Source organism: Lemur catta, chromosome 2 (genome assembly GCF_020740605.2).
Source record: "Lemur catta isolate mLemCat1 chromosome 2, mLemCat1.pri, whole genome shotgun sequence".
NCBI lineage: Eukaryota > Metazoa > Chordata > Mammalia > Primates > Lemuridae > Lemur > Lemur catta.
In genome coordinates this window covers 21,752,448-21,777,494 of record NC_059129.1, presented here as the reverse complement: position 1 = coordinate 21,777,494, position 25,047 = coordinate 21,752,448, and the positions used below count along the sequence as shown (strand labels likewise).

General features: G+C 44.8%; 1 protein-coding gene across 1 annotated transcript in view; it reads right to left on the bottom strand.

Moving 5' to 3' along the window:
* Positions 1–25,047, bottom strand: part of SDK1 (sidekick cell adhesion molecule 1) — an 858,579-nt gene that overhangs the window by 164,207 nt on the left and 669,325 nt on the right. The window contains 1 exon segment of the mRNA XM_045541236.1: positions 989–1,104. Coding sequence (XP_045397192.1) covers positions 989–1,104 — 116 coding nt within the window.

The window sequence follows — 25,047 nt, the reverse complement described above, 5'->3', positions numbered from 1 at the left end:
ACCAAGCGTATTTTTAGTAGATCAAACTGACAACGAAGCCATCAAATGAACACTGCAATCTCGTCAACGAGACTTGACAGGAGAGTCAAGAAGGCAAAGTCATCGTAGTTGATCAATATGATTTTCTTTCAGAAAAGCTTCTGACTTTAGATACCTCTGAGGAGAGACAAAAGTCAGGGCAAATTTCTAGTTACTTCTGCCTGTCTAGCAGACAGGCAAGTGTTTTAATAAATTGAATCCAATGGGGAAAAAAATGAAGCATGTGTCTGAGGAAATAACACTCTCTGAATCTGAAATCACCGTGTATTTGAGCAAACTGGATGAAATCCCTTTGCTTAAAGAGCTTCCCTAAGTTGACCTGCCATGAAAGAAGGGTGGTAAACATTCTGCAGGTAAGCCAAGGTGGGCCCCCAAGTCTAACCAGGAGAAGTTGATTTAAAGGTAAGACACACTATTGGAAGCTTCATCTGAGCACATCTATGAAGGTGACACATTCTGGTCACTAAGGACAAAAGATGTCGGCAGGTAGAACCTTGTCTGTCTCTAATGTAGTCAGGTAGATAGTTCCCCTGAGCCAACTGGTCTCAGTTTCTTTGGTAGAAAGAAAGTACTTTAGTATTTTCTCCCTAAAGTAGAAGGAGGGGCAGGAATAAATACCCTCACTTGACAGAAATACCAAATCCAGTGCCCGTTGCTCTATGTGTATGTTCTTATGAGAGGCCTCCCTTCCGGAAAGAAGTGGTTTGTGCAAATGCTGATCCTAATCACTGACAGGTCTCCCACTGGTCATTTTAAATGAACAGCTTTTCTCATGAGAAACCGCTCTCTTAGGTATGAGCTATCATCTTGGTAACTAAGAATTTGTTTTTCTGAACCAGGAGAGCTGGTGATAAGGCCTGGGGTGAATGGTGACCCTGCCTAGGTCAGGCCTCTCTGCCCTTTGATGTCAGGGGTTCTCGAAGCAAGGGGAGGGGCAGCCTCCACATACCTTGTAGCCCTGGTTGATGCCGTTGATGAACTGCTGAGGAGGAGGGGTCCACAGGAACCGGATGGTGGTGGAGTTCACCGCTTCCGTCTGCACGTTCTGCGGGGGCGCGGTGGGCACTGATCGGGGCGGTGGTGAAGACAGCCAAACAAATGGGCAGAGGCACCGTGGGGGACAGATGAAGAAGAAACCCTTAGCCGCCACTCAGGACTCACAGGCAATCAGCGCCGGGGACAGGGAAGTGTGGGCAATGTTTTTGGAAGCTAACAGCGCCATTACAAGGAAAGAGAATTGGGCTATTTCTCATTTTCTGTCGCAGATGCCTTAAGGCATAGGCAGAAAAGTGGGCTTGACCATCTTCTCAGTCCACAGATGGGCCCGGACTCTGGACCCAAGATGGACAGCAAGCAGAACGTGCTCTCTAATTTCTTTTTCAATTACCCAATATTTGAGATTAAGGCAAGGTTTCATCTAGAAATACCCTCTAATATTTACCACCATGTGTCAAGTTCAATTATTCTTTATATGAAAAACAAACAAATCCATTACCCACTGCCACGTGCATTCGTGTTTACTCTTCTGGAGGGAGGTTAAATTTCTCTTTGTCTGTCAATAGCGGCAAACACCTTTGGATTTTCCACTGTTTATTTCTTTCTTTTATGGAATAGCTATTGAACCCGATTATATACCCGTTAAACGGCCTCCAAGGAACGTACATTGTGGGGGAGATGCTCACGTCACTGCAAACAGGAAATACCCTACACACTCAGCACAAAGGGGCGAGCAGCTGACTGCGCCCCGGGAAGGAGGACGGCTGCACTGAACAAGGTCTGGAAGGGAGGGTGGGTCTTGGAAGTGGGGAAGGCCTTGAGAAGGGCATTCTCAGCTGGAAACAGAGTGAGCAAAGGTGCAGGGTCTGAGCGAGCCCAGTGTGGGGTGAGAACATGGTGGGCACAGCCAGACGTGGGATGTGGGGGAAGGGGGCAGAGCAGGTGGGTAGGTCGCTCTGGCACTGCCTGGCACGCCCAGCACCGTGGTCGGTAACGCACATGGCCGGCACTGGGGAACTGAAAGCTCTTTGAAAAAGGCAGTGGTGTGACAGGGCCAGCTTCTTGAGGGTGACAGCCCCAGTGGCCCCACAGAGGGGACCAGCCCACTGACTGTACATCAGACTTTCTACAGTAGAAAGGAAGGTCCTGGCTCTTCAGGAGCTTGTTTCAAAAGTAAGACACAGAAGCCCAAAGGATCCTTTGGCTCAAGGTCAAGAAACAAAAACAAGAGCTCCTAGCACAGAACGCATGGGTCCGACATGGTCCTGTTAAAACCACTGCATTTTTCACGGCTCTCTGCCTCACCGGGCCGAATGGAAACAAACCTGAACTCCACCACGCCCCTCAAGGCTGCTCTTCCAGGTCACTCTCTTTCTCCAGCTGCTGCTGGCTATGGCTGTGCCGTCCCTGAGTTCCTCCCTCCACAAGTCACCCAGGAAACCGCCCAACTGCCCGGTCAGTGCCCTTGGGAATGTGGGAATTAGGGGTGGACACAGGGATTGCTGTGGCCAGAATGCAGAGTCCCAAAGATCATCACATCCACCTAAGAACAGGAAAAGGCTGAACAAACCATAAAATCATAACTTTTCTTGAGCTCCTAAGAGAGCTGAGCCGCATCACAGCCAAGTACTCTGACATACAAGGAAAGATGGGCCTCTCCAAGGAACCAGGCTGTGGGTGTTTGCCTATCACTGAGCACTCAAAAAGGGACAGTGGGTACCATGCACCTGGGTAAAGAAAATTCAGCTAAAGTCCTCACTGAATTCCTAAAGGCTGAGTTTGGGCTATCTGAGAGCATAGAATCTTTGCAGCTGCAGACACACAAGAAGGGCATATTACATACAGAGGAGCAAGGCTGAGAATTACAAGTATTACACTGGTTAATTCCACCAAGCATTTGAGGAATAAATTAAAGCAATTCTAAAGCACTAGATTTTTCTGATTCTGATACCAGAATCAGAAAAAGAAACAAAAAGAAAACCACAGATCATATCCCTCATGAACACAAGTTTTAAAAATCCCCCACAAAATATTAAAAAGTCAAATTTAGCAATATATAAAAATCCATCAGGATCAAGTGAGGTTTATCTTATAAATGCAACCAAGGAAATTCACATCTTATTGACAGAATAAAGAAAAAAAAACAGATGATCATCCTAACTGATTTAGAAAAATCATTTGACAAAAATTTAACATCTAGTCATAATTAAAAAAAAAAAACTTTTTAGCAAAGTAGGAACTTGAAGGACTTTCCTAAACTTGATAATGGGCACCTGCAAAATACCTACAACTAATAACTTATGTAAGATAAAAGACTCAGTGCTTTTCCTCTGAGATCAGGAACAAGGCAATGATGTCTTCCCCACCATTCCTATTCTGGAAGTCCAAGCCAGGATAGTAAGGCCAGAAAAAGAAATAAAAAGCTTACAGAGTGTGTGGGGGTGGGGGGGTGGGGGGAGTTTCTCACAATGTGATCATCTATGTAGAAAGTTTCTAAGAGTCAACAAAAGTTTCTAGAACTAAATGAGGTTAGGAAGATCTCAGGATACCAGCTCAAAATGCAAAACGTCAGTTATGTTTCTAAACATGAGCAATAAACAGTTGGATATTGAGATTAAAAAGTCAGTACCATTTATTAATAGCAATGAAAACATGAAATAGATATAAATTTAATAAACTATGTGTGTATACTGAAAACTAGAAAACACTAATAAAAGAAACCAAAGACCTAACTCAATAGAGAGTCTCATGACATTAATGGATTGGAAGACAACACAGTCAAGAGGTCACTTCTCCGCAAATGATCTGTGCAGTGGTGAATGCAATCCCAATCAAAATCCCACTAGATATTTTTCAGAAATTGAAAGGGCGATTTTAAAATTTTATTATGGAAAATCAAAGTAATTAAAATAGACAAAATCATTTTGAAAATAATTACACAACCCTCACTAAATAATATCAAGACTAATTATTAATGTAAATCTACAGTAATTAAAACAAGCTATTACTGAAGAAAAGATGGACATCTTGATCAATGACACAGAATAGAGTCTAGAAATTAGTTATACATATATCAATCAGTTTTAAAGAAAAGCTAGTCTTTTCAACAAATGGTGCTAGAAAAATTAGACATTCATACGTAAAAAAATAAAATAAAGTCTAGGTCTATACCTCACATCATATATGAAAACTAACTCAAAATGGATCACAGGCTTAAATGTGAACCTGTAGTTATAATACCTCTAGGAAAAAATAGTTGTGACGTTGGGTTAGGCAAAAATTTCTTCAATATGACACTAAGGACATAGTCTATAAAAGAAAAAAAATTTGATAAACCTGACTTTATCAGAAATTTTCATAGGAAATGTCTGCTCTATGATAGAACACCTGTTAAGGAAATGACAAGACAGGCTACAGACAGGGAGACAGTATCTGCTAGACACTTATCCACTAAAGAACTTTTATTCAGAATGTATAAGGAACTTTCAAAATTTGATACCAAGAAAGCCAAGAACTCAAAATGTGGGCAAAAGGATTCAAACCGTTATGTTGCCAAAGGAAATATGACAGTAGATGAGCATGTACAAAGGACTCAACGTCACCAGTCCTGGGGGAAATCAACGTCATTGATATCACCGCACCCCTGTGCCAAGGGCCGAAATAAAAACAAGCAACACCCAAATGCTAGAGAAGATGCGGAGCGACCGCAGCTCTCACGCTTTTAGAAGGGGATGCCAAAAGGTACAGCCACTTGGTGCAACAGTTTGGTGGCTTCTCACAAAGTTAAATGTGCACTAGCCATGCAACCCAGGAAGCCTGCTCCTGGGTAATTGTGCAAAAGATGTGAAAACGTAGGTTCACATGAAAATCTGTATGCAGTGTTGATAGCGGCTTTAATGATCACCCCAAACTGAAAACATTCCAAGTGTTCTTCAACTGGTGGATGGGGCGGCAAGCTGTAGAATGTCCACGGAATGGACGTGTGCTCAGCCACAGACGGAACAAAACGCTCACACACCAACGCAGATGCCACTAACACGTGTGACTCAAAAGACTACATACTGGATTATTCCATTTACATTACGTTTTGTAAAACGCAAAATTGTAAGAAGAGAAAACATCAGTGGTTGCCCAAGGCTGGGGGTAGGGGTAGAGGTTTGAATACGAAAGGGCAGCACAAGCGGATTTTGAAGTGATAGAAACAGTCTATTAATATATTTCAATCATGATAGTGAATGTGGACTGAAAGTGTTTGTCAAAACCTACACTAAAAAGGGCAAACTTTACTGTGTATAAATTATACCACAATAAATCTCACTTTTAAAACATGCTGAAAATTCTTTGATACTTTTCCTAGGCAGAAGTGGTGTCTATGTCTGGCCCCCTTGAACATAGGCTCTGTGACTACTGTCACCAATACAATATGACCCAGGCCTTAATAAACTGGCAGCTTCTACTCCTTGCTGGGAGCCCTGAGCGGCCACAGAAGTCCAAGGATGCCGAGAGCGCCCTGCAGGAGAGCCCCAGGGCGGCAGCCTTACCGCTTTCCCTCCCAGGACGCCACCACGTGCGTGAAGCCACCTTCACAGCTCCCGCCCCCAACTGAATGAGTGACACCACCGGGCACAAGCAGTCACCCCACCCAGACCCTGCTCAGATTCCAGACCCACAAAATCACGGCATATGATATAGCAGGTGTTGCTTTAAACCCCTAACTTTTGGGGTAGTCTGTAAGGCAGCAGAAGATAACCAGGACAATCTCTAAGAAAGAAAGAGAAGAAAAGAGGAGGAAGCAGGAAAAGGAAGAAAAAGGAAAGGGAAGAATAAACTTCAGGAGCTATTGGGAAAAGACTAAAATATGGTTTGACTTTTTGTCTTGGGACCTGCAGTTTCTGGGATTGAGGGGTGTATCTCATTCTCCACAAGAGAATTCCATAACACTTTTCCATCAAATATTGTTAAATTCTCTAAAATAAGACGACACAATCATACACTAGAACAAATATTCAGTATAATTTAAATAGGTAATCACGTCCCTCTGTTTCAAGGGGACATCTGCACCTTTGCTTCTCGGCTGTGTGGTGGTCACGCCAGGTGCTGATCCTTCCTCCCGAAGTCAGGGCCCCTCCGGGACCCATGAATGTCTCAGAGAAACACATGCCAAGAATGTCACCCCCATCCCCCTGCTGACCCAGGTAAGAAGCCAGTGCCCCTTCCCTTCTCCTTATGGGGGGGGCTACGTCACAACCCGCCTGCACCATCGCTCTACCTGAGTCTCACATCAAGGCCACGGAGTCTGACCCGGTGGCCCACACTCTCCATCCCCAAAGCCACAGGACTGAGGCAGGGTCTAAAGCCTTGTCCCTGATTCTTCTCAGCCTGCTTCTACTCACAGATTCTCGGCTTATCTTTGTCCTAGTCATTGTCATCAGAAGTGACTCAGAAATCTGTGGACAATGGAATTAAAAATTGCCTCAAGTGAGAAAAAGAGCCAGTAAATCCTTCTTGACAGTATTTAAAATAAAAGAGTAGTTACGGCGGGAAGGTCTCAATTATTGAGGTTACGTAGCCCCGCCCCTTCTGAAGAAAAAGACAAGGTTAGAGTGTGACCACTCTGCCTTCACAGGGTTGGGTTCCCTCTTCTCACACGTTCTTGGTTGGAAGCTGTGGCTTCCCGCTGCTCAGACTGAGGTCCCAAGGGATGTTTCCTCCCCAGATAATTAGCAAGTAAAGTGCTGTTCTTTCCATGCCCCTAAGGCAGGCCTTGAAGCAGCCTGGTAAAGTGACAGGTGTTATGCTCTTTTCTGGTTTTCATTGCTCAGAAAAAAAATCTCTTTTCACTCGATAATTCCCACTGCACAGACCTGAGTAGGTCCTCAGTCTTAAATTTGACATAGCCTGAACCCATCTGACAGGTCTCAAATCACACAAGGAGCTCCGCGCTGAAGCGCCCAGCACTGCCAACAATAGCAACATGTGAAAGCACGTTTTGGGCAGTAGGAGTTTTGTGATGGAAACGTCTGCAACTGGGATGAAATGTAGCTGTTCTTCCTGGAGATGGGTTCCTTGGAGTGGGAAAGTGGGAGGCAGGACACTGCAGCCGCCCCCACTGTGCCTGCATGGCCTACACAGGGGCCAGGGGACACTGGTGTCTGTTAATTTTCATAATGACAAACCATTCTTTACAGTCATTCAAAAATTTACAGCAGTTGCAATTCGATTTGGAAACTATACAGATGCATTGCACATTGCTAAGTGAAAGACGCCAATGCAAAAAGGCTACATACTGTGTGATTCCAACAATATGACGTTCTGGAAAAGGCCACAGTGCAAAGATAATTAAAGATCAGTGGTTGCCAGGGGTTGAGGGTAACAGCCGGAACACAGGGGATTTTTAGGGCAAGGAAACTGTTCTGTATGACACTGTAATGATGGATACATGTCATTACTCAATTGTCAAAGCCCATAGAATGTACAATGCCAAGAGTGAACCCTAATGTAAACTATGGATTTGGGGCAATAATGATGTGTCAGTGTAGCTTCATTGATTACAACTGATAAAATAAAAGAACTTTTTTTTTTCTCAAGACAGAGTCTGGCTCTGTTGCCTGGGCTAGAGTGTGTGGCATTAGCCTAGCTCACAGCAACCTCAAACTCCTGGGCTCAAGCGATCCTCCTGCCTCAGCCTCCGAAGTAGCTGGGACTACAGGCATGTGCCACCATGCCTGGCTAATTTTTTTCTCTATATATTTTTAGTTGTCTGGTTAATTTCTATTTTTTAGTAGACACAGGGTCTCACTCTTGCTCAGGCTGGTCTCAAACTCCTGACCTTGAACGATCCTCCGGCCTCGGCCTCCCAGAGTGCTAGGATTACAGGCGTGAGCCACCGCGCCCGGCCTAAAAGAACTTTTATCTGAAGAATGCAAGTCCTTTGAAATTATTGGGTGCAGAGAGATACTGAAATAAGACAGCAATCGTGTCCTGCTATCTGCTTGGAGCCATGTATTCATCCTTGAAACTGCTTGCTATTGTCACTGGCAGCTGTACACTAACCTAATAATGTGGCATTGGACACTATAACTCACACCCTATAGCTCAATGGTGTATAGCCAATCACTAATCTGTAAACCAGTGAGGATTCCTGACAAACAACTTTGTCTCTGCCCATTCCCTGTCCCCATTTTTTGCCTTTAAAAACCCATTTGTCACAAAGGCCTAACAGAGCTCATGTGCCGAGTTATTTGGGTCTTAGTCTCCCGAGCCAGCTGTCCTCACTTTGGCTCAAGTAAACTCTTTAAATCACATTTTGTGCTTCAGCCTCTTCCTTGTAGGTGGACATAGCAAAGGTCCCACTCCAGTGGGGGTGCTGACAGTGGGGGTGGCTGTGCCTGTTGGGGGCAGAGGGTATTTGAGAACTCTCTGAACTTTCTACTCAATGAACCCCAAACTGCTCTAAAACATATGGTAAAACAAAACTACACATGTAGCCATTCTGTAAACCTGAATTTGGGAGCTATCTGTATAGCACCTGCTGCAGAGAGGCCTCCCAGTGGCCAAGCCACGGAGCACTTTCCTCAGTACCCACTGACCCCTCTGCTCAGGCCAGGCTTTATTTCAGCTGCAAGTTGCTTCTCATCTGTGAATTTGTTTGCTTAGTGTGCATATTTTGTTCAATTTATTAATTGTTAGTATTTTCACCCAGGCCTGTATAGAAGGCATGCATGATTATACTGATGATTACTATATGGTATTAGGTGTTCCCCATATTAATACGAATGATATTTTCTTCTTCCTCCTTCCCTTTCTCCCTGGCTAGTGATGATGTAAATTCAGCGAGATCTGATTTTGATGGAATTTCAAAATGAATGTTTTTAGAAATTTTTAAACTTATAAAATAATAAGCTACATAATTAAATCAACTTGACAAAGAGGACTGTAGGGTTTTCTAACTTCTAATAATTGACTTTTCAAAATATTTTGGATCAGAGTTGACATTGTTTTCAAATTCATGAATTTTTCGGAATTTTAATTCTCTAATCAAATAAAAAGGAATGTGTCAATATAGTCTATTTTGCTTACTGCATGCTTCATTTTTTGAATTTTTCAATCTGATTTATTTTGAAACATTCTTAAAGATGTATGCAATCAAAACTTAAAAAGTTGATTTTTCCAGCCATTAAGGCATATGGTCCACTTTAAATACTTTATATTTAAATATATACTTATTAAAAGAATTTATGCCAATATTATACTATTGCATATTTATAGAGATGCATAACACATATTTTCCTACTGTAATGAACAACTCTTTTGTTAAAAGGGAAGTCATCAGGTACCAAGTCAGAGTAGTCAAAAAATTTTCTACTCAGGGAGTATAACGAGCATAATCTCAAATTCAGGTCTGTGTTGTCCAATCATCCTCTCTTCTTTGGCCTCAATGTTGTAGTTAATGAAAAAGGAATCAGAGGAAGACATGATGCCAGGCAAATTATGCCAGCACCTTTCCCCAAAGCATCAATAGTACACAGAAAAAGATCAGATCTAGTAAAATTTTCTGCAGGTACCCAGTACGAAGCAGGGGTATTTATGAGTTTGGCTACAACTGTATCAGATTAAGAAGCTAGCTACAATGTCCTGCATTTAATAGTTAAAGCCAAAATTCCTCTTGCAATTGCAGAATCACTCATTTTGCCAGGCTGCCTAGGAACTGTCAGCAGCATGCTTGGGACCAGTGAAGCACAGGAAATAGGAAAGGTACCGCTTTTGAATAATACTGTTAGAAGATGCCTGGATGACATGTCAAATGACCCAGAGACAAACCTAGTCTAGAAGATTATTAAATCAAACAAGCTTCCATTGCAGATTGATGAGTACTGATGTTAGAGATGGCATTTGGTGGATAGCATAGGTTTGAATCCTTCAAAAGAAATGCTTAGAAAATTATTTGTGGTACAAAAAAACACACCTGTCTTCAATTGTTTGCCCTGGTCACAGACTCCAGGCATGGAGAGTTTTGAGTTTAAGCTTTCCTGGGGCTCAGCAGAGACACCTGTGTGGAAGGGGGAGGTCAGGGCTGGGCAGAAGCAGCAGCTGCCCCACATACGGCAGCATCGGTGGCTTAGCCAATGCTGTGGGGAGCTCTGGAGTACAGGTGTCTCCTCAAGTTGTCCTCAACTGAGGCAAGGGGAGTGGGTCTCAGGCTGACTCATGGGAGGGTGTCACCTTGGGTTAGGCAGTTCCCAGGGAGGGTCACAGCTGTGAGCCCAGCAGCCCGTGGGCCAGCACTGAGGACCGGTGTGTCGCCCTGCAGAGCTGATGTGGATGGGACACCACAGTATCCATCGCACACCAGACAAGCTAGTGGGGATGAAATGGTCAAAGCCACATGGACACTTTGGAATAAATATTAGGGAAAATAGTATGTTTTGAATACCAAGGCCAACAGAAAGGTATAAAGAGTTTATAGCAAAATTCAATCAGAAAAGCCTGGGAACCAAGAAATCCATTGCTGTATTCCCAGAGAAGGTCTCCTATGTAAAAGGTGGTCTGGAGACCTGAATTCCTCATTAAATGATGCTATCAGAACTGCAAGTCTAATAAAGTCCAACACACTATAGTCTGCCTGCTTTTTGCTTTGTGAAAGGCAAGGAATGAGAACACCACTCAAACTCCTGCTACATGCCAAGTGCCGTCATTCACATCAGTACTCACCAATCAGCAATGGAAACTTGTTTGATTTAATGATGTTCTGGACTATTTGTCTCTGGCCATCTGACATGACATCCATGCATCTTCAAACAACGTTATTCAAAAGTGGAAATGTTCCTACTTCAGTTTCAAAGGAGGGGGAATGAACACTATCCGGGTGATGGGCACACTTATAACCCTGACTCAAGCATAACAAAACAGATACATGCAACCAAAAGCATTTGGACCCCCATAATATTTTGAAATTTTAAAAAACTGTGGAAAAAGAAATGTATTGGCTGTCCAAAAAAACGAGTTTTGCAAGAATCTGTGAACTGAACAAAGCATTATTATTATCATCGTTATTATTTTTGGTGACGTTATTATTTTTGGTGAAGGGAGTCTCACTTTGAGGATTTGTTGAAAGCGAGGGAAAAATGCAGGTTCCCCACCACGTGACAGAAACACTGTGCTGCCTGGAGTGCTCGGCAAAATTGTCACAAAGTAGACTAAACAGGTACCAAGATAACTACTGGGGTGGGTGGGGGAGTGCTCAGCACTTTCTTGGGTGTCTCAGCACTTTCTTGCCCCGAAACGGCCAGCTCAGCCTGGCCTTGATTACTTTGGAGCTGCTTTGGCTGGCCTATACTGCCCTTTAGCTAATTGTGTACTAAAATCCCCGCCTAGTGGAAAATTGTAATATCATTAACACCCAATGGGTTGCATGACAGCCTATGAAGATGGTACTGCACCTGTGTGATTTGTTTCCCTGTGAATAAGCAACACCACAATGTAAAAACGTTGCATTACTCACTGGGAAGGGATTTAAGGCAACACCACAGGGTGGGCAGATGTGGATTTTGCATGCAAGAAAGCTCCTGTGGAAGAAATTCCTGTGCCGCCCAGGAGCCAGCGAGTGCAAGCGACTTTGTAAGTAATCTCTGATAAACTCATCCAGCTGGACTTGCCTGAGTCATTCTTTGGTCCCTCTGTTCCCTCTCCGTTTGGGGGGCAGTTTTTCTATACTGTCCCTGGATTTTCCCAAAACAGAAGGATAGGTTATTGGCATCAAAACTGACTTCTTCTTAACTGACTTCTTAAGAACGTGTGAAAGTATACTGTCTTAAGCCTGTTCAAGCTGCTTAACAAAAATATCCTTGTTTGGATGGCTTATAACCAACAAACATTTATTTCTCACAGTTCTGGAAGCTAGAACATCCAAGATCAAGGCAAATTCGGTGTCTGGTGAGGGCCCGGTTTCTCACAGATGATGGTCTAACCATAACCTTGTATGGCAGAAGGGACTAGCTAGCTCTCAGAGGTCTCTTTCATAATGGCACTAATCCCAATCGTGAGAGTGGAGACCTCATGACCTAATCACCTCCCAAAGGCGCTACCACCTAATACTATCTCCTTGGGGGTTAGGATTTTAACATATGAATTTTGGGGGGCACATAAACATTCAGACCATAGCATATACTAACATGTATGTGTAAAATGTATGGATTCAGAGCAAAAATTCAACTATGACATAGAGTTAAAAATTGTTCGCTAGTGATATATAATCAATTTTATAATTCTGAAGGAGTCAGTGTTTGAACCCTAAGGAAAATTAAGACTGGTAGAGCAGCGCCTGTGTAGGTCTATGGAAATGCCTATTATTTTGAGATACCTGATATTAAAAACATTTGATCAGATTCCAAATCCATTCTCGTTATCACAAAAACCATTTAACATATCTTTTGCCACAGAAATAAAAGGAAGCACTGTTGACCTAAAGAAACATTGCATGCTTACAGCATAATTTAAAGAGACTGACTTATCGGAATTCTGGTTAATGGCAAAAAGAAGTTTCTCTCAACTGAGGAAAAACCAATAAATAACCTCCTGGCAATTGTGACCTCCTACTTGTGCAAAGACTTTCTTGTCAATGGTCATTTTCAAATATCTGAGGAGGTCATCGTTAAAAGTCTTGAATGGAGCCATCTCAAGAACAAAACCAGATATGCAAAAGTTATGTTCATCAATCAAGCTCAAGTTTCTCACTAAAAATCTCAAAAAGATTGTTGATTTGGAAGTTTCACACAAATGCAGTATCTAATAGTTTCCCTAGCATTCTCCAAAGATGATCAATGAGACTTAAGTGCCGTTACGAATCTATAGATTGAGACATATTTGATGCATTTCAATCCATTGCAGTTACTATTATTATCAATTTCAAACTTTCCCATCTTTAACTAATGGGACCCTTTTCGAGTTGGCATATGAGCCTTTTTGACAAGCCCACATTAGTATGTGACAGCTTCTTTGCTTTTATGAAATGACAAGATGTTCCGGGCTCATCTCACACATTGCCTGCCTCTGACCTGGAACCGTCCACTTCTCCAAGAAAGCCTGCTTATTTCCTGGTACTGGAAAGCTCAGTGCTAATGGGTTGATTCTCGTTTCCAGGGCTTCTTACAAGAAATCCTCTTCTGTTAAAGATAAAATCATCATATTTCCAATTCAGATTTAGAGTTTCAACTATGCTGAAAACCTCAGTTTCCGACGATGTCAACCTAGTCCCACAATACTCATACAATTGTATGAGTTTGTTGAGGCACGGACACAAACCTGAACACATACACACAACTCAACATCATGATTTTGTTCTTTGAAATTACAATAACCAGAGTTTTGGTAAATGATGCTTCTGCGAAGCTTCCTAGAGCCAAGGGATACATAAAGCGCCTGACTGCTGATGTCTGCGTGATGATCCGCAGACTGGAGAAGGGGAGCCGCGGGTCCTCCGAGGTCAGGTGGCTCGCCAGCCCTGTCCACAGCACCCAGGCAGGTGGCATTCGGCTGCTCCCGGTGAAACTTCTCGGACACAACTTTCCTGCTTCTTAGGTCAACTTGAACTCCTGTGTACTCTGTCTGAGGACTTTCCTCATGCTGAACCAAAACCTTTCCTTCTGCAACTTCCACCTGTGGATTCCCACTCTGTCTGCTGGGTAAACTGTTCCTCACACGCATGTATCAGATAGCTACCAGACTATTTGAAAATCACAAAAGCATCCAGCTAGGCTTTACTGCTACAGGCCAAACGCTCTTCCTTTCTGCTCTGTTTCTCATACAATGGGACGGATAGAGCACTGCCATCCTGGCTTCCCTCCTCTGAGGAGCCTGGGTTTTCTCATCATCCCTCGTGGCCTCCAGGGTCCAAGTGCATTGAGCCGGCACAGGGTGGCACGTGCTGTGATCTGCCTTGACTTGGAAACCCATCACCCACAGAGAGAGATTAAGTTATGGTCACAGCTCTCCTTGGGTCTAAACCGCCCCCCCTCCAGTCTCTTTATGGTCGCTGTTAGCAAGTCATGTGTCCCATCCTGTTGTCACATCACTGGTTGTGTGCATCTAAATGTAGCATATTGGTTTATACCTTTCACATTGTGGTTTGTTGAGTTCAACCTCCAATCTAACAAAGCAATTTATTTTTGATTTCTGATTCTGGGACAGAATAATTACTCGCTCAGCCGTGACATATTTGATAGGCATGCTACCTCCATTCCCTCCGAGCCTCTAACAGAAGTGTTGACCAAGAAAAGCCCAGAAGAATGCTGGATTCTGCAGCAAGAATTTGTATTTCTAACAAGTTCCCAGGCGATGCTAATGCTGCCCTGTGGCGGGCAGTCAAGCAAATCACACTTTTTGGGCACAGCTCAAGTCTAGGAATCCATGTAATTACTTTATTGCCCAATCCGTACTTCTCCATCTTATCTACAGGGTGGTGAACGAACGAATGAATGAAAGTCAAACTATAGAATGCATATGGTATTTGGATCCATCAACTCAGTGACCCTCCCCAGAAAGGAAATGAGGTTGGGAGAATGTGACTTGCTCCAGGTGAACCAGACAGACTCCTGGTGACACTTCTTGGGGATCACAGGGCCACGTTTCTCTCGGCCTCTTTCTTTAAGTGAAACCTGCAGTCCTGCCCCTCGTGGACTGTTTCCCAGTTTCGTCTGGGTCTTTCCTCTCTATCCGTTTTCAGCAGGGTTTCTGTTGACTGTGGTCTTCCTGTCCTTTTTCAGAGGAACCTGTCCCTTGCCAGAAACCTACTGTTCTAACAAAAACCCCATTCATCTAGACAGGAGCCAGACAAAAAGCAGAGGAAAAAGATTACTGAAATATGGTCAGGCTGCTTGACCTGAAATACGTGTGCCCATCCCAGCCTCATTTTCTTCTGCAGGGCTGGAAACAGGAAAGTGGGACAGAAACTGCTCTGAAATTCTCATCTCCTGCAAATGTGTGTATGTTGTCACTGGTTAACCTTGGTCCAAGCAGCTCCATCGTCATAGTGACCTAAATCCTCCTCTTTTCCAAAGTCATGATCTTTATCTTATGGAAGACTCCAACCTCCTACCCAACCATCAGGGTGTCCAGAAACACAGCTGGGGCTCCTCATGGGCGGGTACCTACTCCTATAACACACGCACCTGCACACGTGGCAAGCTCACATGGTGTGCTGTGGTTCACATGGACTGTTGTTCTCTCCAGGGGGCTGGATGGACCCTCCATGGGCACAAGTCCTGCTATGTGATAGCTGGGAGGGCTCATTGCCTTGACTGCTTGGTGTTAAAATTCTTCTACCCATCAGCCTCTAGAGAGGGTTCCCAAATTACAGCGTGCATCGGAATCATCTGGAAGGCTTGCTGAAACACAAATGGTTAGAGTTTCCGATTCGGTGGGTCTGGGGAGGGTCCCCAGGTGACGCTGATGCTGCTGGCTGAGGGACCGTTTTTGAAAACCGCTGCTCCAAATTTCCTTTCTGCTTACTTCCTCCCTCCCTGACTTCTTTCTTACCTGCCTGCCTTCCTCCTCCTTTCTCTCTTCCCTCTCTCTCTCTCCCCCCCTATACTCTTCCGTTGGTTATTACTTTTATTCTATCCAGAGACTCATTCACTGGCTGGCAGAAAACCCCACTCTCATTCCCACAGCCTCTTCCCCACTGCTGCTACCGGAGCGTCCACTGCCGCTACAGCCACAGGCCTCCCGACTACGTCGGGCAGGCACCATTGCCTGCAGCCGAAAAGAGAGACGCACGTTTTTATTTTTGATATTTCATTTAAGTCTAATAATATTATGCAGATAATGTAAGTCTTATTTGCAATACCCCTGAGTAAATTCTAATCTATCATTACAATTCATCTTCTCTTCCATCTTCATAAATGGCAGAAACAGTTTAAAATCATGGTTAATCAAAAGAAACCTGAGCTATATGATGTTTCAGAGATCCACAACATGTCAAATAAAATTATGAATAATAAAGTGATATGAGGTACTGGTGGAGCAATTCTCGGGGTCTCCGGGGACAGGCAGATGCGGGGGTCCAGGCCTCCGTGGTAGATGACTGACTCCTTCGTCCCCCTTACCATCGCCTAGCAGACAGATGCAAACCCAACGCAAACCTGCTGAGAAGCCCCCGAGAATGCTATAAAATCAGCTGAATTTAGCACAGAATGAAATTATAGCGCATTGGCCAGCATAATTTTTATGTTTTCACATGTCCACTTGTACTTATTAAACACTAACTTACCTGTTACAGAAAAACCACAGAATCTCTAAAATTTCATCTTTCCTGACCCTTGCATGCTATGTCAGTTTTCCTGGGTGGTGGGCGGCCTCCCACTGGACCATTCAGGCCCCACCTGCCGGCTCCAATCTCCCCTGGCTGGATTTTGAACCACTTTCTCCTGGAAAAGGGTCTCACCACTTCATGCACTTCATCGTGAGGGCCTTTCACATCCCCACCACAGGCAAGGGGCTGGGGACACAGTGGCCAGTGGGCAGCTGCCCCCAGCAACGTCCCTCCACCATGGAAGGGGCACTGATCTTCATGTCCTTGCCACAATGGCACACCTGTTTTTCATTATCCTAAAAGTATATGATTCCAAATATTGGGGACTGAAGTGTCTATCAGACCTTAATGGGAATTCATGCTTGTTATCTCTCCAGGTAACCCCACAGAATTAAATGCATATGCCCTTCAAACACGGGAGAAGGGAGCTCGTTACTTGGAAGAATCACTGGCTACCCGTTACCGGGTGGATGTATATATTACAATTTGTGTGCCGGGTGTTATCGTTAATTCCAGATCATTATAGGCTACAGCTGAGCTCTTGTGTTGTTACAGTTCTTGCAGTTTTGATACACCTGAATGTTCTCACTGCATTAAATATTCCTAACACATTATTAAGATAAATCTTTGACAAATAAGCTCGATTATCTTTTTATGGCCTTTCTAAGAAAATATTTTAACACTTGAAAAGTTGTGTATCCCATTCCGAGCTTATTTTTTCCAATTCTTTCATTGCCAGGCACTGGGGAGAAGCACTCGGGGCCGGTGTTTAGGCTGGGGTGGGGCATCCAGCACAGGACAGAGCAAGCTGCCCTGGGGCTGTCTGCCGACTGGGCCCTCATGAGCCCACTTCTCTGGATCAGTAGCCGGCCAGGGACAAGATGAAAGAACAGGGATATTTCTATTCATGAAATACCAGTTTCATTCCTACAAAATATCTACACCTGTGCCAAACGCTGAGCTTCCAAAACCAGGGACCAAAGCTGCCAAGGGTTGACTCTCGGTCCGGTTTCCCTTGGTTTCAGCAGCACGTTGACTTTGGCGAGTTGGTGACTCCTCTTTTCCTTGTGCACCCAGGCTGTGTGTGTTCTCAGCGTTTGTGAAAATCACGTATCTGTGGTTTCTCTTCTGCCCCGACCATGACCAGCTCTCCCCGCCAGCTGTGGGTGAGCAGCATCTCCACACACACGGTCACTGATGCGTTGAGGACGAGTGCCACTGCCATGGGTTCTGTGACACTGGGTAGCATACCTCCCGGTCATGCTGGGGACACTGTCATGTAGACATCCCGACACATTTGCCCGGCTACAGTCCCAGACTCGGCATTTCCAGCAGAGGTGACGGGGGGATTCCAAGTTCGGGCTCCTGAGCAAAGCCAGGGTCAGTGTGGGCAGCACGCAGGAAGGTTTGCTTTTGGACGTCATGATGTGGAAAGACAAGAAAGGCCCCAGCTGCACACTATAGTGCTCAAAGCTGCCTTCCAGACAGCGAGAAGAGGCAGTGCAGAAGGCAGGGCTCTGCGCTGAATACGGAGATTGTATCGGCACACTGAAGTAGGAACCGTGAGCAGTCTATTTTTAATCAGACATCTATTTATGCTTTGTTTATGTGTCAGGCATCGCACTTGGATATGGGGATACAGATATAAAAAAGAAAATCAGACACAGCCTCTGCCCTCAAAGAGCCCCTAGGCTAATAGGAAAGACAGGTCTGTAAATCACAAAATAATGAGATAGTCCCAGGAATTTAAAGTTGGTTTTATTTTTCCATGTATCTTCTAGTGGCAGTGGGAGGACAAATCTCAGGACCCTTCTCTCTCGCAAAGGCTATCTGCACAGATACAGACGCCCACCCCCTGCTGCCTCTGCCCCAGACCTCAGCTCTGTGCCTAGGCGGGTGGCCCCTGCTCACATCCCCACTCAGACCCCTCCTCTGTCTCTCACATACACAAGACAGGCTTCGCAGCCCTGACCCAGACGAATATTAAGTCCAGCGGAAGCTTTTTCTGAAAGGGACGCAAGATCAGTCAAACCAAACACCCTGTATTGCTTGAATTCAGTATTTTTCAAACTATAGGTCACAAATGCACTAGCAGATCAGGAAATCAATTCAGTGGTCACACCAGCATTTTTTTAAAGAATCAAACAGAACAGAACAGAAAATATCAAAGGACATCATACACTGAGAGGGTAACTACTGTTCCATGAACATTTTGTTTCAGCTGCGTGTGTGTGTACTGGGTTTCAATGTAAGATGCATTTATTATTGTGCATTGCAGTCAAAATGTCCAAAACCCCCTGCAAACCCACCTGCCATGTGAACATAAGTGATATGAGATCTCAACCCTTTTCTAGTCCATATACAAGCTGCAGTGAAAACCTGGAAGTAATTTTTATCCATGCCTGATACATGTGAATGGAAAAAAAGTGAATTCTAGTGATGGTAGGTTATAGCAAAAAGGGCACAGGCTTGGGAGGCCAGTAGATTTAGGTTTAATTTCCAGCATTACAAGACCTTGGGGAAGTTAGTTACCTCTCTGAGCTTCCATTTCTTTCCCTGTAACATAGGGACAGTGATACCTATCTCACATGACTATTGGGGGATGAACAAAATGGGATAATGAGTGTAAGTGCATTACAGCACAGCATAACAAAAATTGGTATATAGTGGCTTCCCCTCAAATGCAAGTTTCCTACCCTTACCATTCCTGTAAGTTCTAAAAGACCAAATTAAGCTCATACCTAATGGAACATTCCATATCTATTTTGTTCAGCTTTTACTTAGTGTTTTAGGTAATGCTGGGAGAATTTGGAACATTTTCCTATTCTGTAGGTACAGCCTGAGGTCTAGAAAGTCTTAGGGATTGGGAAACAAATCTTTTGTGCAATGTCATTTAATACCACATTGAGAATTTCCCAAGAGGAGATAAGAATGGGGCTTGCAAACAGAGTGTTCATTTATAATCCTTACTTTAAAAAACCTTTCAAAGCCCAAGTGAACATTTAGGAGCTTTTACTAATGTTTTAGAAATGTGGATAACCAAATGTTTTTTCCATTTCTTTTAAAATATGAAATATTCCTCTTTCATTATAAGGTAATGTTCTGAAACCAGAATAAATCATTATAGCACAAATATACCTATTACAAGAAGAAAAATGATAAAGAAATAAAGCCAGAAAAAAAAAAGTAAAATCTTGGTATGCTCAAAATGATGATTTATAGTATAATTTGTCTTTGGACCCTTTACAGAAAAATCAACATCTGCATTTTAATGGATACATTTAAAAAATGAATAGAAGTGGTTTGCTAATCTTCACAGGCTTATTTTAGGATATAACTGTAATCTCTCACATTCTATATTCTGACAGCGTGTAGTATTCCATACTCAGGTTCACCTGAGAACTTCATGTTCATATTATTTCTTCATGTGCCTTTCACCGTTACTTGAACAATTTCTAACAAAAACTGAATTTGTGAACCAAACACTGAATCAGCATTGAATCTGAACCACTCATTGCTCAAACGTGGGCAGCACTTTCCCTCCCACACTAAACGGTTACAAAGTTGCTGAAGTAAACACTGGCAGGAAGAAAAATGCTTCTAATTATCCTGGGCATTTAGTTATGCAGAACTCACACTCCATGGTTTCTGCCACTTGAAACCAAAACCATATTGATTTCTGGAAGTGTTTTAAAATTCTCAAGTAAATTTAAGTTATTTTCCATTTCATTTCGGGTAATCATAATGGAAATTTGACAAGTGGGTTCCAAGTGTGCTGGAATTTCAGGCCACAGCTCCTGTGACAGAACCAACCTTTCCCTCTCACCCCCTAGAAAGTTCACTTGGCTGAAACTGTATTAGAGCTTTGCTGCTCCATTTGTAAGTTAATATGCCCCATTTAAAAATGCCTTGAGCAGAAAAGGTCGCGGAGGCACTGTTAATAACATCGATTAAATGGGATTGGCAGACAAGATAATGGGGGATGGTGGATGAAGTGGGAATATGAAAAGTCAGGGAAGTTGGAAAGTTTATATTAAGTAATCCCTGCGTGTCCAAGGTGCTAGTAACTTGGAAAGAGCCAGAGCTGACAAACCATACATTTTAAATATATCTCAGTAATAAATGGCATTGCAAAGAAAGATCGGGGGTATGGCCACTGGGTGGTGGGTTCCGATTGCTTCAGGGATTAACACCACACTGTGTTGAGCTCCAGGAGGGGAGAATTGCTTATCTTTCTTAAGGAGTTTCCTTGAAGGAAGCGCATTTGAGACCCCAAACTTGTGCTCTGGAGGAATGAGCTGCTCCCCGCCTCTGGAGCAAAGAGTCTTCCCACTGCTCTGTTGCTGCTGCCGTGCCAACAAGGGCAGCCTGTGTGCCCTCCCTCTGCTGGCCCCGGGCAAACGCTGCCTCGTTTGCAGGTTCTCCTCGAGGACTGTCTAGCAAGCCCCACACCCACCTAACGCTAGTGTGAGCCACACCGTCTTCCCAGCGTTCTGCTATCTTCTCAAGAGAGCTCAATCCCAGGGCCTTATTAAATTCAGGATAAATTACATCTCGTTTCTCTCGATGCATCAAGCTTGCCACTTGGCTGAAGGGAGAAGAAAAATTAGGCTGGTTGGACTGACGCTTTATCCTTCCCCGGGCTGAGTATTTCCTGCCTTTTGCAGGATCTCCTGACACGCTGTGGAATTATGTTTCTATACATTCCAATAATTTCCCAAATTAGGCTGACAAATAATTAATTTTATGAGTTATTCTTTTTCCCTTTAACATACAGGCATTTTAATTATTCCCTTTTCAGCTTCAAGGACCTACTCAGGCATCTAGGCTGTCTCAGCAATCAGCGCTAATGGCCGTGGGACCCTTCAAGCACGCTAAGTGGGGCTCCCAGCGGCAAAGCAGCGTTGCTCAGCTGCCGCCCAGCAGCCCCGCGGAGCCTGGGCCCGGGCTGCGGCCCGGGGATCCGGTGGGAAGGCTGGGCCTGGAAGAGCCGCGGGTCTGCAGTTTCTGCCGCTCTCAGTACAGAGGATGATGAAGTGCCGTCCGCGAGGCAGACTGTAATGCAATTTTACATCCAGGCTCTGCCTGCTCAGCAGGGTTCACTTTAGAAAGTGAGGCAGAAGCCGCTCCAGTATCCATCCTCCTTCTTCCCTAACAACAAACAGAGATGTGTTCAGCTGAAAGGCCACATTTCCAGCCTCTCTTGCACACTAATTGTAAGGAGAACTCAGCAGCAAATGGGACTTCCAAGAAAGCTGGCAACACTTGGCCACAAGGCACAATCCTGAAACTTCCTCCTTCTTCCCTTCTAAGTGGGGACATGATGGCTGGCAGTGCAGCAGCTACCCTGCGACCACGAGGCAAATGCTAGATGGCAAAGCAAAGACAGCAGGATCCTGATTCTCTGATCCTGGAGCTGCCACTACAACTGCACACCTTCCACTGCCCGCTTTTCTGACGTGAGAAAAATAAAAACACACCTCCATTTTGTTTAAGCTACCGTTACCCTGGGTCCACTTCTAGCTGCCAGACACCATTCCTTATCCGTACAGACAGCTGCAAACTCTGACGTGCACCCCTTCATGGATCACAGTAAGCCCCTCCTCAGGGATGGCCCTGCCTCCAGCGTGTTCCTCTGGGTGTTGGCTGGGGAATCTTTAAAACATGCTTGGGACCACTGATCTGCAGACACGTGAGGGGTCACACGCATGGGTGAGGCTGATGTCTCTCCCTCTTGCTCTTGTTTCATGAGTGTCAGTCTTACCTCCTGGGCTGGACGGTAGGTCCCCAGGTTGATGATGCGTCAGGTGTCTTCTCTACCCTCAATGCCAGCGCCGTCCCACAACTTTGAGCGCACAGTAGACACTCACATTGATTCCTGAATGTCTGTGTTCGATCTTACTCTTACCAGGGACAGTGACCCCAAACCTCTTTCTATATAATGGCCACTACAGAAACATTCAAATACTGTACTAGATACTAGCTGTTATCATAGTAGAAAATGAATACAGATAACCAAGCAACACTGCTGGCATCTGTACAAGCTCCTCATTTCCAAAGACTTCCACACGTGTGTCTTATCTTCTCTTCACAGAGCCCTTAGGCAGGCAGATGTAAATGCCACAATTCTACAGACAAAAACCTTGAGGCTCTGAAGGCTAACTGTGCTTCCTGAAGACACCAAAGCAGTAAACGCGGAGATCAGGCCTGGATGAACTCCCAGGAAGGGGCTCTTTCTGGGGGTCATGTGGATACAGACGTGTACCTCCATCATTGTCTCCCGAAAATACTCATGGTCCTTTTCGGTTGTCACCTTTCTTCCTAATGTGTTACCTCCTGGTCAGACCCCTTTTTAGCCAGCTCCCAAATCCTCCCTTCCTGATTCCAGCTAGCCCTGCCCCCTCCCTGCCCCTCCCACACTCATCCTGACTTGGTGCTCTGACATCCTCTCCTACCTCTGTCCTATCTTGGGTGGGGACGTGGATTCAAGGACAGATTTGACATGCTTGCTTCGTTTTGTTCCACTGCTGAGCCACTGACTGGGAGGTTTTTGAACACACAGTGTGACCACACCTAAGACACTGGACTGTGGGCCAGCATCCTCCCCACCTGATGCCAGCCGAGTACCTGAGCCCGGCTTTGGGTCAGTGCCACAGCCAAGTCCAAGAGACAGTGTCCCAAGCTCTGGTCAATAAGTTTTATCACCACCCCCATCTATCCTAGGGCTCAAGCATGTCCCTCAAACAAAGCAGGGTCAGAGTGGGCGGTGCTTCCTGGGCAAGTCTCAGAGGCTGCCACAAGCCTAAGAAATTCCAGTGGCCCAGGAATGGTTAGGGTCTGCATGAAGAGCATGAAATGACCTCCTGAACCCCAGCAAGCTCAGAGGACATGTCCCTAGGGGCACTGACAATCTCACAGGGCACATGGGAAGTCTGAAACACGCAGAGAGGAAAGACTGAGCCCCTCAGAGGGAGAACAGCTCTACCTGTGATTCCTGAGCACACACTGAGGAAGGCCCTGGGCTCAGCATGGGGACAGAAGACAGCCATGACGTACATACAAGGGCGTCCTCAAGAGCGTGGAAGCACAGGACACATGGAGATGTGGATTATGACCAGGGCTATGGGGGGGGGGGGGCTGGCACCTCTGAGGGCCTCTGTGTGCCAACACCACACATCAAACGCTCAAGCAAGGGAAAGACGACCCAGCTACAGAAGCAGAGCTGCAGACGGAAGACTGCACGGCAGCATTATTCACAAACAGTAGCTCATTAATAGTTAAAAAAAAAGAAGTAGAGATGATAAACCACATTTAGACAAAAAGTGAATCGAAGTCAAGTTCTCATCCATATGAAGAAAAAAAATCTGTTCATGGAGCCAAAGTATAATTCAATAATTTCTCCACCCAGAATGCTGTTTGGATACAGAGCCCACCCATCGTGCCACCATGTCCAGCAGAACCCGGTCCCCGGACCCTAGACTTGGCAGCCGGTCCATCACCAGCCAAGCTGGAATCTCCTCTCAAGTCCCAGAGGCTCTGGTGTCACCCGGAGCACTGAGGTCTTGACTCAGGAGACTGGACCTCATTAGTGCTGGTTCTGCCATTTGTTGGCCGTGCGATTTCAGACCAACCAAATTCAAGCTAGCGAACGTTCGGTTTTCGTACAATTCACTGAAAACCACACCTGCCCTGTTCCATCCTATAAAGTGTAAGCAGTTTGAGGAAGGGTCTGGGCCCCAGTCCTGTCGTACAGGAGGCTCTGGGCGAGCTTGAGGAGCTGACCCGAGTCTGTTCACAGGATTGCTGCGAGGCTCAGCCGAGGTAACCCTGCCAACTGTTTGGAAAACGGTGACTACCCCTACCCTTCCCGCTGCCAACCATCAGAGCCGGGGTTAACCACCTCTTAGAGGATCGCTGCTGCCATTCTCCGCTACCTTCCCATCGTCTTGCACACCCGCCCAGAGATTCCGCTTCCTAATGCATTTGGATCACGTCACTCACAGCTCTTAAACCTTTAACGGCTCCCCAGTGCCAACTGAACAGCAGCCAAACTCTAACGCCTCGAAGCCCTTCTCAATTAGGTCGAGATCTGCTTGCCTCTGCCCTACGCAGAGCCCAAATGCACCAGTAATAAAATGAAAGAGTCACGGTTAATAGTAATAGGGGATTATTAACAGCAATGGTAGTCATTTCAAGTGTTTCTAAGTTTATTGTCATTTTATTAAAGAGACTAATTAAAGCAAACATTAATTGTCCAGGTTTTCAGCTATTTTCCTTTACAGATGAGTAATCAAGAATTACCTGCAGACGGACAGGTCCTTTCTGGCTGTCCTGCATTTTAAATATTTCTGCTAGTCACTGTGCAAGCAGAACCGACTGCACTTAATTTATAAAGGAGGATTTATGGACTTACAGATGACAACAGACAGCCAATCAATAAGGGATGATAATAACAGCATGTAATATCAAGGAACATTAGGTCTCAGGCATGATTTGGGGAGAGAAGTGGGCAGTTAGAAACCTTATCATTTGAAAAAGGTCAAGGCCTGGTAGCAATAAAAATGCCTAAGCAAATAAAATCACACCTGTGAATCAGGAGAGGGTATAAATCGCCGAGTGAAGAAGGATTTTAGACTTGGTGGAAAAATTACTTCCCGGGCAAGGATTTGGGCTCCTGCAGGACAAACGAGGCTACATCAAGAGAG